The 15,591-nt window shown below is 53.2% G+C and overlaps 7 protein-coding genes across 7 annotated transcripts; 5 read left to right on the top strand and 2 right to left on the bottom strand.

The window, feature by feature from the left end:
- Positions 1-407: 407 nt before the first annotated feature.
- PFLUO_LOCUS5075 (enhancer of mRNA decapping) lies at positions 408-2,544 on the top strand (the record flags this gene model as incomplete). The annotated part of the gene is made up of 3 exons (XM_073782490.1): positions 408-522; positions 577-2,244; positions 2,297-2,544. The coding sequence occupies 3 exons, from the start codon at positions 408-410 to the stop codon at positions 2,542-2,544; spliced, it is 2,031 nt and encodes a 676-aa protein (XP_073639139.1).
- A 494-nt stretch (positions 2,545-3,038) lies between these two features.
- PFLUO_LOCUS5074 (uncharacterized protein) lies at positions 3,039-4,560 on the bottom strand (the record flags this gene model as incomplete). Its single annotated transcript, XM_073782488.1, has 2 exons — positions 3,039-4,274; positions 4,369-4,560. 2 exons carry the CDS (start codon positions 4,558-4,560, stop codon positions 3,039-3,041), a joined length of 1,428 nt encoding a protein of 475 aa, XP_073639138.1.
- A 572-nt stretch (positions 4,561-5,132) lies between these two features.
- PFLUO_LOCUS5073 (uncharacterized protein) lies at positions 5,133-7,457 on the top strand (the record flags this gene model as incomplete). Its single annotated transcript, XM_073782487.1, has 1 exon — positions 5,133-7,457. The coding sequence occupies one exon, from the start codon at positions 5,133-5,135 to the stop codon at positions 7,455-7,457; it is 2,325 nt and encodes a 774-aa protein (XP_073639137.1).
- A 160-nt stretch (positions 7,458-7,617) lies between these two features.
- Positions 7,618-9,399, top strand: PFLUO_LOCUS5072 (cyclophilin peptidyl-prolyl cis-trans isomerase Cyp8; the record flags this gene model as incomplete). The annotated part of the gene is made up of 2 exons (XM_073782486.1): positions 7,618-8,840; positions 8,901-9,399. The coding sequence occupies 2 exons, from the start codon at positions 7,618-7,620 to the stop codon at positions 9,397-9,399; spliced, it is 1,722 nt and encodes a 573-aa protein (XP_073639136.1).
- Positions 9,400-10,260: 861 nt separating this feature from the next.
- PFLUO_LOCUS5071 (protein phosphatase 2C-like protein 1) lies at positions 10,261-12,031 on the top strand (the record flags this gene model as incomplete). Its single annotated transcript, XM_073782485.1, has 2 exons — positions 10,261-11,532; positions 11,588-12,031. 2 exons carry the CDS (start codon positions 10,261-10,263, stop codon positions 12,029-12,031), a joined length of 1,716 nt encoding a protein of 571 aa, XP_073639135.1.
- Positions 12,032-13,327: 1,296 nt separating this feature from the next.
- Positions 13,328-13,897, top strand: PFLUO_LOCUS5070 (uncharacterized protein; the record flags this gene model as incomplete). The annotated part of the gene is made up of 2 exons (XM_073782484.1): positions 13,328-13,372; positions 13,427-13,897. The coding sequence occupies 2 exons, from the start codon at positions 13,328-13,330 to the stop codon at positions 13,895-13,897; spliced, it is 516 nt and encodes a 171-aa protein (XP_073639134.1).
- A 262-nt stretch (positions 13,898-14,159) lies between these two features.
- On the bottom strand, positions 14,160-15,385 carry PFLUO_LOCUS5069 (uncharacterized protein; the record flags this gene model as incomplete). The annotated part of the gene is made up of 2 exons (XM_073782483.1): positions 14,160-14,996; positions 15,062-15,385. The coding sequence occupies 2 exons, from the start codon at positions 15,383-15,385 to the stop codon at positions 14,160-14,162; spliced, it is 1,161 nt and encodes a 386-aa protein (XP_073639133.1).
- Positions 15,386-15,591: the final 206 nt, after the last annotated feature.

The following is a 15,591-nucleotide window of genomic DNA, read 5'->3' as shown; positions in this document are numbered from 1 at the left end:
GGTGGATTTCTATAATAACCTGGTGTCTATCACGGAGGTCGTCAAACCGAAGACTTCTACATCTCGCGATGACGCTGAGGATGAGTATAACAGTCTCGATGAGTTCTGATAAGCTGAGAACCAGCAAGCACAGCATCCAGCCGGCGTTGCGGGAATTTACCGACTCTTGTGTCACTTATGTATGCATGTATGTATTATAATATCGCATAGATGCGCGCCTATATAAGTCGGACTGGTAGCGGAGGCTTATCGATAAGAGAACGGAGCCCGCACGTGAGGCCCTGTCTTTCGTGCGACTTCGTCTTGAGACACTCGGCCCTCCTTCACTTTACTTGCACCCACGACATCTCTACGCGACCAGATGATTGTGTGATCTTGAATCCTCTTCCCCAGTTGTGATACTCACCATGGCCTCCGAGTTCATTGGCTACAACGTGCTCGTGACTCTGAGAGCACCCTCGGGTGGGAAGCTCCAAGGTCAAGTCGCCAATGTGATCGGGCAGAGTTTGTTGCTGCAAAATGGTAAGACCGTCAGCTCCATGCCTCAGACAATCCTTCTAATTGATTTTCCTACAGTGACTCTTATGTGGAATGGCCAACGTATTCCCCAGTATTCGATTGATGCCGCCAACATCGCCGACCTCTCCCTGCAAACCACCACTTCAGCTCCCCCACAACGTCAGCCTGCACCGCAAGGGACTTCAAACACGACAGCAACAGCAGCTCCACCATTGCCACCACCTCAACTTCCCCCTCCGCAACAATTTGTCGACCCCGCGATTTTGAGTTTCTCTAAACCCCCTTCCCAGCCCAACCAACCGCCTGCGCTCAGTCCTGTTGAAGCCGGCACCCAGCGTACTCCTGCAAATGTTTCAGCCGCACTGACGGAGCCATTCAACCACCTTGGATTGAATGCGGAGGGCAGAAGGACAGAATTGTCGGACGCGCTCCCGGCGAAAGAGCTTCAAGATACCCAGAATGCCAAACAGACACCGAGACGCAACAGGCGGGGTAATGGAGAGGCTTTGAACAAACATGGGGCTGCTGCAAGCACCAACCCGAAGAGCAAAGGCTGGCGCCAAACTGCGTTCGTAGAACCTGCAGCCCCTCCCAACCAGGCCTCGCCCTCGACACCAGGTGCGAAGCTTCGCAGGAAGAAGAACCGTCAGCCCTATGCAGAGGACGCCAGTGGCTGGGCTACGGAGGATGCGACGGACATCCAGGAACTGGGTGAATTTGATTTCCAAAGCAACTTGTCCAAATTTGACAAGCACCGAGTCTTCGCAGAGATTCGAAATGACGACACCACGGCAGACGAGGCGCGTCTGGTCAGCTTCAACCGGAAAGCCAAGCCAGGGACTAACGGTGGAAAGAACTTGCACTGGACGGAGAATGTCCTCGACAGCCCGCAGAACAGTGAGAGCGATGAGACCGTCGAGCAAATCAGCGATGCCAGACTCAGTGGCGAGGCCAGATCTGGACGTGAGCGGTCTCGAGCGTCTGTGCGAGTCCAACCTGCTCGCAAAGGTAGCGGTGTACTGGGACAGTCGTCTTTTATCCCGCCACAGATCAATACCTTGTCCCGCAGCCAGACACTGAACACCTCCCGAACGACGAGCCCTCGGCCCGGCAGAGCGTCAGCCTCTCCCATGGTTGGCCCTGGTGTCTCCGGAGCATCTCTTCGCCTGACCACTACCAACCGCAGTTGCCCGACGGTGAGCCCCTTGCAAACCCTTGAGGTCGAGCAGATTGCGGTGGCAGAGTTCAGCTTGACCGAAGATCTCATCACGGAGAACGCGGGGCGAGGCATCGCAGAAGCCGCCGTTGCTCTTCTTTCCAATGATGCCGCTGCTCCGACTATGCTGATTCTCACTGGCAATCACCGTACCGGCGCCCGCGCGGTCTCTGCTGCCCGCCACCTTCGAAACCGAGGCCATCGCGTCACCTTGTGCATGCTCGGTCTGGAACATGAAAGCGAACTGCTGGAAAGTTGCCGTAAGCAGCTCGACATTTTCCGCAAGATTGGCGGACGCGTGATGAAATGGGAGGAACTATCAGGGCGCTTGTCCACCTCGGAAGTTGATCCCGACTTGGTCATCGATGCGCTGTTTGGCATGCACATCGCTTTCGATGATTTGCGGAACGATGACCAAGCCGTGGCGTTTGAGATGATCTCGTGGATGAATCTGGATAATGCCAATATTCTTTCTGTCGACGTCCCGTCCGGCCTGTCGGCTACTACTGGTAGGTCTTACCCTCTCGGATATATTCTAAGTTTTTTACTGACATGAAACAGGCGAGATGACCATGGTCGAAGGCAGTCCACTGTGCGTGAATGCCACGTCGGTTGTATGCTTGGGTGCTCCTAAGACAGGAATCCTCAGTGCCTCTCTCTCCAGCGAGGAACTGTCGTGGAGCCTCGCCGTCGCCGACATTGGGATTCCACAGATCGTATGGCGCAAGTACGGTACCCGGCGTCGACACGGCATTGATTTCGGAAATCGGTGGGTGGTGCCTCTGCGGTTCCAGCCCTCGGCCATCTAGACCACGGATTGTTTGCAGGCGTTTCCCCCTAAAGGTTGTGTATGGAAGGGTTCTTCGGCGCGGACAAAAAAAGAAGGTTTCGGGGCGCACATGGCAGACAGCCCTTGTACATGTATTATATCCACTGTATCTTTTTGTTTTAATCTCTTCCATCCTGTAATGGTGCCTTCTTGAGAGCATAGTTACCTGATATCTCAGTATCAGGATATTGAAGACCAACCCGATTTACTTCTCCTTGGAGCCATTGCCCAGCTACCTACAACAATTTCCTCCATTGAAATAGTCACTATATATACCCCTCGGGCTCTGCACATCGCGGCTCGCGGGGCTCGCGCGTGGCGCTTGTACAAACTTGTTACTATACCCCGCATGGATCCGATGGAGCCGACTAGTCTCAAGATCTCAGGGCAGACTACGAATCGGAAAAATTTCATTCATGTTTAGGTAAATCGGGTGAAAGGGTCATTCCCCCAGCAAATCCTCTGCTTCATGTTTTAAAGGCCCTCTAGGATTTTAGGGATCAAGCCCTCGTCGAATTTCCACAGCGGAGTTTGGAAATTTGCCGAGAAGGCGCCACCCGTCCACCATGTGGAACGAGAACCTTGCAGCTGGTACAAGTCCTGAAAAAAGCCGCTCTTGATATCTCCCACAGAAACGCGGGCATGCATGGGACCATGAATAGAAAAGGCTGCCCAACTGAGTTTCTGGTCTGTTGTGGACCCGGACAACTGACCGGCTTTGAGCAGCTTACTGAAGCTTTCCTGTGCTAGAATCTTGGATTCCGTAGCAGTGGTCGTCTTATTGCCAATGATCATCACGCGGAACAGGTGCTCAAGACCAGTGTATTCAAAACTTGCGACCATCGGCTCATCTTGGAAAGCAAGAAGATTGTCAGGAGCGGCGTCGGATGGCAAGTTATAGTAATAGTAACTCGTGTTAAAGACCGCATTGTTGACCAGACCAGTGAATTCGTTGGAATAGGTGAACTTCGACAGAGTGCCCCATTCAGTGGAGCTGAGATCCAAAGGCTCCATGTTTGACTGGGTTGGCTCGATGGCAATCAAGAGTCGGCGAGCGACGATCAGCGTGACCTTCTGGGTCTTGTGGTTGCGCACCGTGAGGAAAACGCCAAACTCAGTGCGGCGGCTGTCAATCACAGTGCTCGAATAGAGCACATCATCGCCAAGGTCCTTAGCAATGGCATCGTAGAGGACCTGATTGCCACCAGAAGCAGGAGTATACAGGGCAATTTCCCCGAGGAAGGCCCGCGCCATGTCCCAGCCGAAGGACTGCAGGACAAACATAGTAGTAACTTCACTCATATTACCCACTCCGAGACCAGTGGATGCATAGATCAGCGGGGTACTGTCCTCAAGACCATACTTAGTCAGGAATTGGCCAAAGGGGATAAGAAGATCTTCAGGGATATCTTTTGGCTCGGGGAAATTCCAATAGCCGGGATTCAACATCGACTCCCATGGCTTGATCACCTTGAAGAACTTGGCGATGGCGACGATTTCCCTCGTGTACGTAGGGGTCGTGAAGTCAACCGTTTTGCCAGTGTTGAAATCAATGTACTTCTGAGTTGAGGAAATACTGCTGGAATTGGTGGTAATTGGAATGTTGAACCGAGCGAAAAATTCCGTAGATCCGCTCACGTTGAGGAAGCTTTGGACACCAAAGTCAAAAGTTGCGCCAGTCTCGTCCACATAGGTGTCGACCATACCACCCTACACATGGAAATTCCATTAGTTACTGCTCTGACTCCCGCTCAGAGTTGATGGTGTAACTACGAGCTTCCGGAATCAAGATTTTCAGACATACTAGGATATCCTGCTTCTCAATCAAGACAATGCTCTTGTTGAAGTCATCCCGAAGGCGAACGGCTGCATAAGCACCTGACGCTCCTCCACCGATGATCGCGACATCTCGGTAAATTATCTCCGGCAAGCCATTCGCAGACACCAGCGGCAATGTAGCCCCTAGAGCAAGGGCGATAGGTGCCAGGGGAAGCATTGTTAGTGACGGAAATGCACGAAAAAAGGCGGAGGATGGGTTATTGAGAGTGTAGGAACTTCTGCTTCAGCCTACCAAGAGGACAGATGCGACCTCGGACACTGCTTAAATTAACCCGGCAGTGCCCCTGTTCAGGGCACGACTTCGGCAAATGAGCCATGACAGACTCCAATGGAAGAGCTGGAAATTCTCGATGTGGACGCCGGTAGACTCGGGGGGTGGCAGGGTATTAGGGAATGCACGGACACCAGGAATAAGCACCATTTTTCTAGAGTATGCACTAGGAAGACTTCGACGATCCGAAGAGACAATCCTCGCTTCTAGGATCTATGCTGTCGGCTTCTGGGAGCTAAATGTAATTGAATTAGTGCCGAGAACGAAATGATTAGGCTTTAGTAGTTCAATACACAGAAACGCGCTTAATCGCGTCATTCGAGGCCTCCAGCGACATCGGTGTAGAAATGTAACCATAAATGAGGGGACTGGCAACATCAAGAAAATGATCTTGATTGCAATTACATATTTTATAGTACAGAGAGCCTAGAAGAAGGCGTTAAGGAAGATTGGCAAACATGCTTAGGGCTTTACTGGTCCTTACACTATTGCTGCAGGCAGTGTTTTCCGGAGCAAGTACCACTGGCCCCGAGGGTGTTACTCTGATCAATCAGAACTGGCTGTTTGGGGGAGAGTACACCACCGGCAGCGAGGCTCCTGGATTCGACGACAGCGGCTTCCAACGAATTACCATCCCTCATGTAGTGACGCCTCTCGGCTGGGAGCAATGGGACAACAACACCTGGAACAAAGTCTGGATCTACCGCCATCATTTCGACCTCTCCAGTGATCATTCAGGTCGGACGTTCATTGATTTCGATAGTGTCCTCACTGTCACCACCGTCGTGATCAATGGCCAGACGCTGCCAACGCACGAGGGAGGCTACTTGCCGTTCAGCTACGAAATCACCGACTACGTCAAGGAGACTGGTAACATTATTGCTGTCATTGTCGATGCGAGATGGTCCTATGTGAACCCCGAAGGTTCTCCGGCTGGTCCTGAAAGTATCGACTACTTGGAGCCCGGCGGTATCAACCGGGATGTTTCTTTGCGCACAGTGCCGTCTTCCTTCATTTCTGATGTCTTTGCCAAACCTGTCAATGTCCTCAGCACCTCGCGGCAGGTCGTGGTCGAAACCACCATTGACTCTGCCAAAGCTCCGGGACAAATCAAGATCAATTCACAACTCCAACACGCGGGCGATGTGCTCTCTCAGACTACGAAGAGTTGGAAGATTTCCCAGTCCGGAAACTCCACTTTTACGCTCAATATCTCTGCGCCCAACATCAAGCTGTGGTCCCCGAGTTCCCCAAATCTATACCAAGTGGTCACGAGCTTGACCGTCGATGGCCATGTGGTTCATACCTTTAGCCGCAATATCGGTTTCCGAGAAACCAACTTCACCACGGACGGCTTCTTCCTCAATGGCGAGCGATTCCAGATTTTTGGGCTGGACCGCCACCAGCTGTTCCCGTATATTGGAATGTCCGCCTCAGAACGCCTCCAAAAGCGTGATGCTGAAATTCTGAAAGAACTTAACTGCAACATGGTCCGCTGCTCCCATTACCCGCAGTCTCGTTACTTCTTGGACATGTGCGACCAACTGGGGATTATGGTGTGGCAAGAAGTGCCGGGCTGGCAGTTCATTGGAAATGCTTCATGGCAGCAGCATGTCGTCTCAGATGTCCATGATATGGTTATCCGGGATCGCAGCCGTCCGTCCATCATCTTGTGGGGTGTCCAGGTCAACGAGTCTCCCCTTGAACCCGGCCTCTACACCCAGACCAAGAACCTTGCACACGCTTTAGATGACAGCCGGCAGACTTCAGGGACTGAAACAAGTCAAGAACTGGTCAACTGGGTAGGGGACGTTTTCGCCTACGACGACTACCATAGCAAGGATGGAAACGCGATTCTGTTGCCACCCCTCACCACCGTTCCTTATCTGATCACGGAATCCGTTGGTGCGCTGGATGGTCCCAAATATTTCCGATGGATTGATCAGCAGGATGTTATGCAAGACCAGGCCAAGTTGCACGCTCAGGTACACGACATTGCGGCCAGCAATAATAGTTACAGTGGTCTTCTGGGCTGGTGCGCCATTGATTACCAGTCACTAAATGGCAACATGTATGAAAATGTCAAGTGGCCTGGACTGATCGATACTTTCCGCGTGTACAAGCCTGGCGCTGCATTTTATCTCACCCAGGGGGATCCGGCCGATGGCGCTCTGATTGAACCGGCGTTCTACTGGGATTTTGGCTCCTTCTCACCTGTAACCACGCTGGGGGACAATGCTACAATTTGGTCCAACTGCGACACCCTGGAAGCGTATATCAACGGAAGGCATTATGCGACGCTCAGTCCCGACACGGCCAACTTCTCTCACACAGCCCACCCCCCATTCTACCTGGACACGACTAAACTCAATACCACTGCTGCTTTACCGGAACTTCACCTCGACGGATACGTGGCCGGGAAGAAAGTGGCCTCGCGTACATTGTCCGGAAGCACCGAGGGGGATCATATTCGGATTACTCTGAACGACCCGAAATTGGAGGCTGATGGCATCGACAGTACTCTCATATCCTTCCGTGCGGTAGACAAGTACGGAAACCCGCGTCCCTACGCCAGCGGCAATGCGACCATTTCCATTCGGGGCCCCGGCGAGCGGGTAGGTAGTGGATTCGCCAATGATGTCTTTCCCTTGAGTGACAATGGAGGTGTGGGGGGAGCGGTGATTCGAACCGTTGCTGGCCAGCCTGGGACTATTGTGGTTAAGATTTCGCATGCGACGCTGGGTAGTGACACCGTTCAGATCCACGCTGTTAAAAGTATTTGACATTGAGTAGAATACATACAATGCTCCATACAATGCTCCGAGCCACCAAGCCCTAACTCCAGCCTGTGTAGAATATAGTAAACGCGCTAGTCCCGAATAGGCTAGCGCACCGTCATACAATCCGCCGCGCAAAAAAGTGATCAAACCTGAGCTTCACAACATGGGCAAAGGAACGGACAAGCTCTACATCACACACTCCGAGTGGGCCTCCGAGGATGCTTTCTCCGCCAGCGCGGGCGCCGGTGTTGGGAAGGCCAGAAAGGGTGGTGCCCCTGGCTCATTCAAGCGCCTGCCCTTCAACTTCTGTTCGCTCTCTCTCCAGCCCTTCTCGCACCCGGTCTGCACACCCACCGGCATCATCTTCGATCTGACCAACATCCTGCCCTGGATCAAGAAACACGGCACGAATCCCGTCGATGGCGCGCCGCTGAAGAGCTCCGATCTGATCAAGTTGACGATCGCGAAGAATGAGGAGGGCGATTATGTCGACCCGGTCACGTTCAAGGTGCTCACGGATAATACGCATATCGTCGCACTGCGCAACACGGGCAATGTATTTGCTTGGGATACGGTGGAGAGGCTGAATATTAAGGGGAAACTGTGGCGCGACCTGGTTACGGATGAGGAGTTCACTCGGAAGGATATCATCACCCTGCAAGATCCGCAGAATATCGAGTCGCGCAACCTCAGCTCGTTCAATTACTTGAAGGAGGGCGATACAGAGATTCTGGAGGGTCAGCAGACGTCGGGGAGTGTGAACAACAATGCGCTCGGTAGTTCGGCGAAGATCCTGAAAGCGAAGGAAGCGGTGGCCAAGGCTCGGGCGGAACGAACGCAACAGATGGGCTCTGCGGCAGCAGGTTCCAAAGCAGTCTCCAAAACCGGCGGCTCTGCTACTGCGCTTTCGAAGACAGGGACAATCCAACCAGGGAAGCCGACGCCTTACAACGCTGCCCGATTCACGACCGGCAAAGCTGCCGCTTCTTTCACAAGCACGGGACTGACCCCCCACACATCGGGCGAGCTGGCGCTGCTATCGGAAGAAGAGTACATGCTGAAACGGGGTCGGATCAAGGGTAAAGGCTATGCGCGAATTGTAACTACGTTCGGCCACTTGAACCTGGAGCTGTACCCCGAATACGCGCCCAAGGCCGTGTGGAATTTCCTCCAGCTCGCCAAGAAGGGATACTACAAGGACGTCGCGTTTCACCGCAACATCAAGGGGTTTATGATCCAGGGCGGCGATCCGACTGGTAGCGGACGCGGTGGGGAGAGCGTTTGGGGCAAGTACTTCTCCGATGAGTTCGAGGGTCCGTTGAAGCACGATTCTCGGGGCACGCTCAGCATGGCGAACAAGGGCAAAAACACGAATAGCAGCCAATTGTGAGTTGTGTTCCACTTTCTCCGGTATTCCCTCTCATCCCCGCTAACCGGCGCCACCAGCTTCATTGCCTATCGAGCCCTGCCGCATCTCGACCGCAAGCATACCATCTTCGGTCGTATCATTGACGACCCAACCCCGTCGTCCACCACCTTGAACAAGCTCGAAACGCAGCCCGTGGAGTCGTCCACGAATCGGCCAACGCCGGATATCTTTATCAAGGACGTCACTGTCTTCGTGGACCCATTCGAAGATTTCCTGCAGCAGAAGCGTGCCGAAGAGGCCCAGGGTGCTGCCGGCAAGCCCGAAGAAGAGGACGAGGCTACGCGTCGTGTGGACGATGACCGTGTCACTTGGACCGGCAAGCGAGTTCGTGGTGCCGGCGCGACGTCGGACGACAGCTCTGCGGGCGTGGGCAAGTATTTGAAAGCTGCATTGGCGGACCGGGCCGGGCAAGAAGAAGATGAGATCGTGGAGTTCGTTGACGATGAGCCCGAGCCCGAGCCCGTGCGCAAAAAGATGAAAGGCACGGGGGGATTTGGGAATTTTAGTTCATGGTAATAATTAGCTGTCGTGGGGATTTTGTATATTTGCGGTCAATTCATGGACAGCAGGGCGCAGGAGTGTTCTTGTATGAAGTCGGGTTCGGCGTTCGCTAGTTAGGGTTGGATCACTAGATTAGATGCAGTAGTCATCATCATCATCATCGCCAGTCAGGCTTCCTCATCCGGATCGCGTCGCCGTCAAACCGGGGCCACCTTCAACTTCCTCTCTCTCTCTCTCTCTTCCTCTTGCCCTGTTCCCATCCTCCCCTCGGCGCTCCTTACTCACCCCTCGACACTCTCACGTTCATTGTAAGTACTATAGCTGTTGAAGCCTCACTCTGCCGCTCTGCTTAGCAGTGGGGCGCTCGCGCCCAGACTGGCTATGCCACGGGGGCCTCGATGGTTGGGCACTGCGTGTTGCGACTTCAATTTCCATTTGCATTGCATTTTCCATCGTCGGTGGCTTGCCTATCGAAGAGCTATACTGTGCCTGACAGCTGGAGTGCCGGCGACCCTGCCTGCCTCTGCATTGTTCCACTCCCCATCCCACGTTTATTCCGCTTGAGTACTAGCCGCTTTGGATTCCTTCTCTCGTCTGCCCCAACGGCTCCGAATCAGCCCTTTTTGGCAAGTTTGCCCCCTGTTAACACTTCTCGCACGCTCGCAGCTGAATCCCTGTGCTTCCGCGACCCTCCATCCACCGGATTTACGTCAATCGCCGTCTTACCTGATTTCCACTATCCCCGACCCCCCGCTCCTCCTATCCACCACCAACGCCGCCTTCCGGTCTTGACATTCTCGTCCAGGGAGCCCCACAATCAAGCTGGCAGGCAACAAGCGCCGTAGCTTCTCGTCGCAGGGTGGGTTGCTGAACAGAATGTTCAGTGGCTCCTCGAGCCCACCCAAAGACAAGCTTGAGACACTCCCGGATACCAGCATTGGAACTGGCTCCCCGACCCTCGAAAAGGACGAGACCAACGCAATTCGCGACAAGAGGTTTTCTCCCCCCGGTTCCGGTTTCTTCAATCGCCGAGCCAGTGAAGACCAGGGTCCCGCCGGTGAGAAGAAGCGCCGGAGTAGTACCGTCACCAAAGCGGCCAGCTTCTTCAGCAGCGCCAAAAACTCTCTGAGCGGGAACGGTACACGCGACCCCCAAATCCCGGTCCAGCAGGTCACGCAGAGCCCACTGCACAAGCTGGGGAAGATGGACCCGGCCCTGAGTGTCCCTCAAGGGTCGTTCAATAACTCGGCCGGAGAATCACTGCCCGGCCCCAGATCATCGTTCCGTGTCGGTGTCACGGAAGACAAAAATCGAAAATGTCGTCGGACAATGGAAGATACCCATGCCTACCTTTACAACTTTCTCGGGACCCCGTCCCCGACCGTACCGCCCGACATAAATGGCGCCGAGTCGCCCGGGGCTGCGGAGGGATCGCAGGCGTCCGATGAATCATCCAACGTCGTCGAGACGGACAATGGTTACTTTGCGATATTTGATGGGCATGCCGGTACCTTTGCCGCAGAGTGGTGTGGCAAGAAACTACACTTGGTTCTGGAGGAGATCATGCGGAAGAGTCCCAGCACGCCCGTGCCGGAACTGCTCGATCAAACTTTCACCAGTGTGGACCAACAGTTGGAAAGGCTGCCGGTGAAGAACAGTGGATGTACTGCGGTCATTGCACTGCTTCGCTGGGAGGATCGGGTGCCCAGCTCCCAGTCGGCCACCGGATCCTCCGCTCTCGCCCCGGCGACTGCCGCAGCTACAAAAAGCGACACCAACTTGGACACTGAGACTCCGACCCAAGAAGCACAATCGGGAGCCTCGGCTGTAATACCGAAACTCCAAGAAAAAGCTGCTCGGCAGCGCGTCCTGTATACGGCCAACGTGGGCGATGCTCGCATCATCTTGTGCCGCAATGGGAAAGCGCTTCGCTTGTCTTATGACCACAAGGGTAGCGATGAGAACGAAGGGAAAAGGATCGCCAACGCTGGCGGGCTGATCCTCAACAACCGCGTCAACGGGGTGCTGGCTGTCACTCGCGCCCTTGGCGATGCGTATCTCAAGGAGCTCGTGACCGGTCACCCTTACACTACGGAAACTGTGATCCAACCCGACGCTGATGAGTTTATAATTTTGGCTTGCGATGGAGTAAGTTCTTTCCCTGTACGGACAATCGAACACAGACTAACCTCTGGAAAAACAGCTATGGGATGTCTGCAGCGACCAAGAAGCCGTCGATTTAGTTCGAAACATTCCCGATGCTCAACATGCCTCCAAGGTTCTTGTCGAACACGCGCTCGCACGGTTTAGTACCGACAATCTGTCTTGCATGGTTATTCGCCTTGACACCAACCGCGTCAAGGATGTTGTCAATAACACCGCCGAACCCATCGGAGTGGACGGGGATCCATCAACGAATGTCCCCCACGGCGTGAGCGAGGCCGACAAGATCTTGGAGGGGGCTCGGAAGAGCATGGAAACCGCAGGGCTGGCTGACGACGCCGAATGGGCAGAGAAGACCAACGAGGATATTCTCCAGCGCATGGCCAACGCCAACGCCAACCAAGAACCCGGGCCCGAAATGGCTACAGAACCACCTTCTGTGGCCATCTTGAACCCTAACAGTGTGCCTGAAGAGACAAATTGAGCGAATGTACCATGAGCCACGCCGCGCCCGACTGGCCTCCTTTTTCTTCCATCGCAAAGAAGTAGCCGAGCAGACCGATAGAATACTTCCAAAAGGAAAGAAAAGTCCAGCCCAGTCCAGCCCATCCGGTTCTGAATTTTTGTCATGCTCCTATTGCCTACTTTCCAGATTTTCATCACACGTCGGCGTCGTTTAACTTTTTTTGTCCGCTGGCATCATTCTCGAGTCGGCATTCAGACCTGGTTGTCTCACAAATGCCCCTTCCTGTCTATCTTGTTGCTAGCCATACCACTATCTTTTATTCCACTCCGTCTCATTCGGACTACCTTATGAATCTCAGATGCCTTTGCCTTCTCCCCTTTCCATCCCCCCATTCTTTGGTTTTGTTTATTTTTTTCTCTTCGCGGCCTATTGTGTATGTAAGGCTATCTGTACTGAATTTTCCCACTGCGATGGGCCTTTTCTCTCCCTATATACACTTCTCGACGATGCAGTAGCTATCATAAAATTGCATGCTGTAGACCGTAGAATGTGCCCCCAAAAAAAAGAAAGAAAAACGTTAACAGAAACACAACGCATGGAACAGGCCGATATGAAGTATCCCCATGGACAGGTCTTTCTTTGTATGGCGGTTCGAGATAACGCCAGGGGACATCCAAGAGATTCTGGAGTTGGAGAAGCAGCCGTAGCAGACCTGATTCATGTTTTCCTCCCTTGAACTCGAAATCTAGCGGTGACATCTTGGCTCAGTGTTTCTTCTTGTATAATGATGAATATTATTTCAACTTAGAGAAGATGGCTAATGGACGGGGGGAAATGTCTCCTGAGGTATGCATGGGCATACTAAGCGCCATGCCCTTTTTAGATCACCCAATCTCACTCTAAGCGCCTTATAACAGACAATCCCCCGCCGAAGCGCTGCCCTTGTTACAGGAAGCTCATATGAAACATCCGATCCTATTTTAAAATAAGAAACAATTGCAAACGCTGAAATAGACAGACCTAAAACCGTCCGCGTCTAACTTAGCCGCCTAGGTCCCCGGAGGAGTTCGAAGATCGGACAATAATAGCCAATTTAGATCCGTTTTGGATCTGATCCCTGGAAACTAATTGGGCAGATAATGATTAGAGAGTTTGATTAAAGCGTCTATGGTTTGTAGGATTGTCCGGTGATGGAGTACAAAAAGAAGGAGATGTACAGCACAATTGCAAACTTCAGACATCCCTTCAGTTTTATAAGTTCCCAACACAAGATATTTCAAGCTTTTGGTATTTATTTCCTCAAACACACTTACAATGGGCTGCGGGTTCAGCAAACAAGTGGGAAAAGCGCCACGACACGTTAGTACAGTTCCGATTTGCGATAGAAAACAAACTGATAGACTCCATTCACAGATATTTTCACTCCCTCGAAAGACTCACATCAAGCTCGAAGACACCACTCCTTCCGATTACAGCGCAGGAGACTACATCCCGGACCCACGACCGTTCCCCTACTACGACCGCGACGGCATCTTCAAAGAAGAAACAGCTACACTGAAACCGCTGCCGGGATTCGAACTCGATCCTGGCCAAGACGCACCAGTGCTATGGGCTTATCCTGACGTGTACTTTGGCTTTGACTACAGCGGTCAGAAAGAGTTTGGGGGTGCTTCCGAGCAGGATACGGGCCCGCATCTGATTATCACGGATCGAGATAAGAATATCGTGGGCTTGGTTACGTATTCTCTGGACGAACGGGGGAAGTTGGTTAGGGCGGCGGAGAGGGTGGTTCTCGTTGAAGTGCCGAGCAGGAGGCGGATGTCTTGTTTGGCGTGGCGCCGGGGGCTTCAGCGGCAATTAACGGATATTAAAGAGGAAGATTGATATCATGGGTATATGAGATGAGGCAGGATCCTTGTTATCTAGTGTTTTTCTTATTGGTTCATGGGTTGGTTTCTGAATTGGCGTTGAGGGAGTATGTCTAAAAATACAATTTATGCAGCTAACAGCTCCTAATACACAAGAAGACATGGTAGGAAAGGAAAGGATGATCAAGGTACATCGTCCAAGGTAAGGTGGAAATATCATCAGGGGGATCTTTCATCTGGCGCCGAATGAATCCCTGCCAAAGGAGAGAAAGAAGCTTCTAGTGCGCCTCCGCTTCCGCCTTCGGGGCTTTCGCCGCCGCCTTCAGCTGGGGCTGGGTAATCTGCCTCTCCACGGGAATAGTAGACCTGGCAAACCACCAGCCTGGCTGTAGCTCACCGTGACCGACGCTGTTGGGCCAGGAAGCGGCGTAGTTCGCATCGTAGACATCGCGCCAGAGAATCTTGAACTCCCCAGGTTGCTGGGGATAGTTGCCATCCTCATCGCTGATCCGGATGGTCTTGCCAGTCTGGGCACTGAGCCAGGTTTCAAATCTCGTGATCCTGGCAGCCCGTCTCGCGGCGACCTTCTTCTCGGCCTCGTGGACCTGCAGAATGTCCCGAACCCAAGCCTTCTTCGTGAATTTCCAGCTCCATATGGAAAAAGGCATCTGCTTCATGGTCTCCATGAGCTTGTCGTATTTAGTGTTTTTGCCAACCCGGTCCAGCAATCCGTTGTTGATTTCCTCTTCCTGGATGGCCAGCACGGCAGAGACATCGGCGATGGAGGTGGCCTTCTGATCCATCAAGACCCGAGCGCGCTCCTTCTTCGACATGAAGTGGCCTAACCGGTGCTTATTGATCCTATCGAACTGTTTTGCAAGATTGGGGTCCTTTGGTCGAATCTTCGCCAGGAATTCGGGGGTGACGGTGATCATCTCCGCGGGCGGCTTGAGTTGGCGTTGCTTCGAGAACTCGCGAAGCATCTTGAACGCGCGCAGCCCGAGTCTTGGGTCGGCAAAGTGCACAGAGTAGTAAGGCACCCACATATCGGTGCGCAGCTCGGCGGGGACAGTCTGCTTGCCGTGGTAGATCATCTGGCGGAGGACGTTGTTTTCCTAGACATCGGGGACAAGGTTAACAATTGTGGTAGAAATTGATCAAACAGTCACTCATCACTCACCTCCAGCTCTCGGGTCAGCGAGTAGACCACTTGCTTGGTCCTCACATGGTGGTAGGCAAAAATGTGTTTCCCATGCGACATGGCGTGCAGGGCCTTCCGTAGCCTCGCTGCTTCTCGGGTCTGGAACTCCTTGGTCGCATTGGACCGTGGATGCCGCACTCGGCCTTGAATCGGTGTCTGTGGGTCAATTGGCGGGTTCCGCACGAAGCCAATGGCGGTCAGCTTCGATGGGTGTATGAAGGTGACATTGTCGCGGGTGGTGACCTCCTGGAGGATTGTTTGAAGGGACTTCCAATAGGATTTGCGCATAGACACAGAGGCCATTGCGGCCGAGGTGCAAAGTCTGCGGACAGTCCCGGGAGGGAGTGGAAAGGAAATCGTGGTGTGGATGGAATGGTGGTTGAGTTGAGTATGTTGGAAGGAGGAAGAAAAAGGACATGGGCCAGTCGAGGATTTTTTGGGGTCTTGGCGCCCCGTCCGACTCTCCGCATCACAACACAACGACAACTACCACTGAGCGCCATCCATCC

The sequence above is a fragment of the Penicillium psychrofluorescens genome, assembly GCF_964197705.1.
Source record: "Penicillium psychrofluorescens genome assembly, chromosome: 3".
In the NCBI taxonomy this organism is placed as follows: Eukaryota; Fungi; Ascomycota; class Eurotiomycetes; order Eurotiales; family Aspergillaceae; genus Penicillium; species Penicillium psychrofluorescens.
The sequence above is the reverse complement of the archived record's forward strand: the minus strand, read 5'-3'. Positions and strand labels throughout refer to the sequence as shown.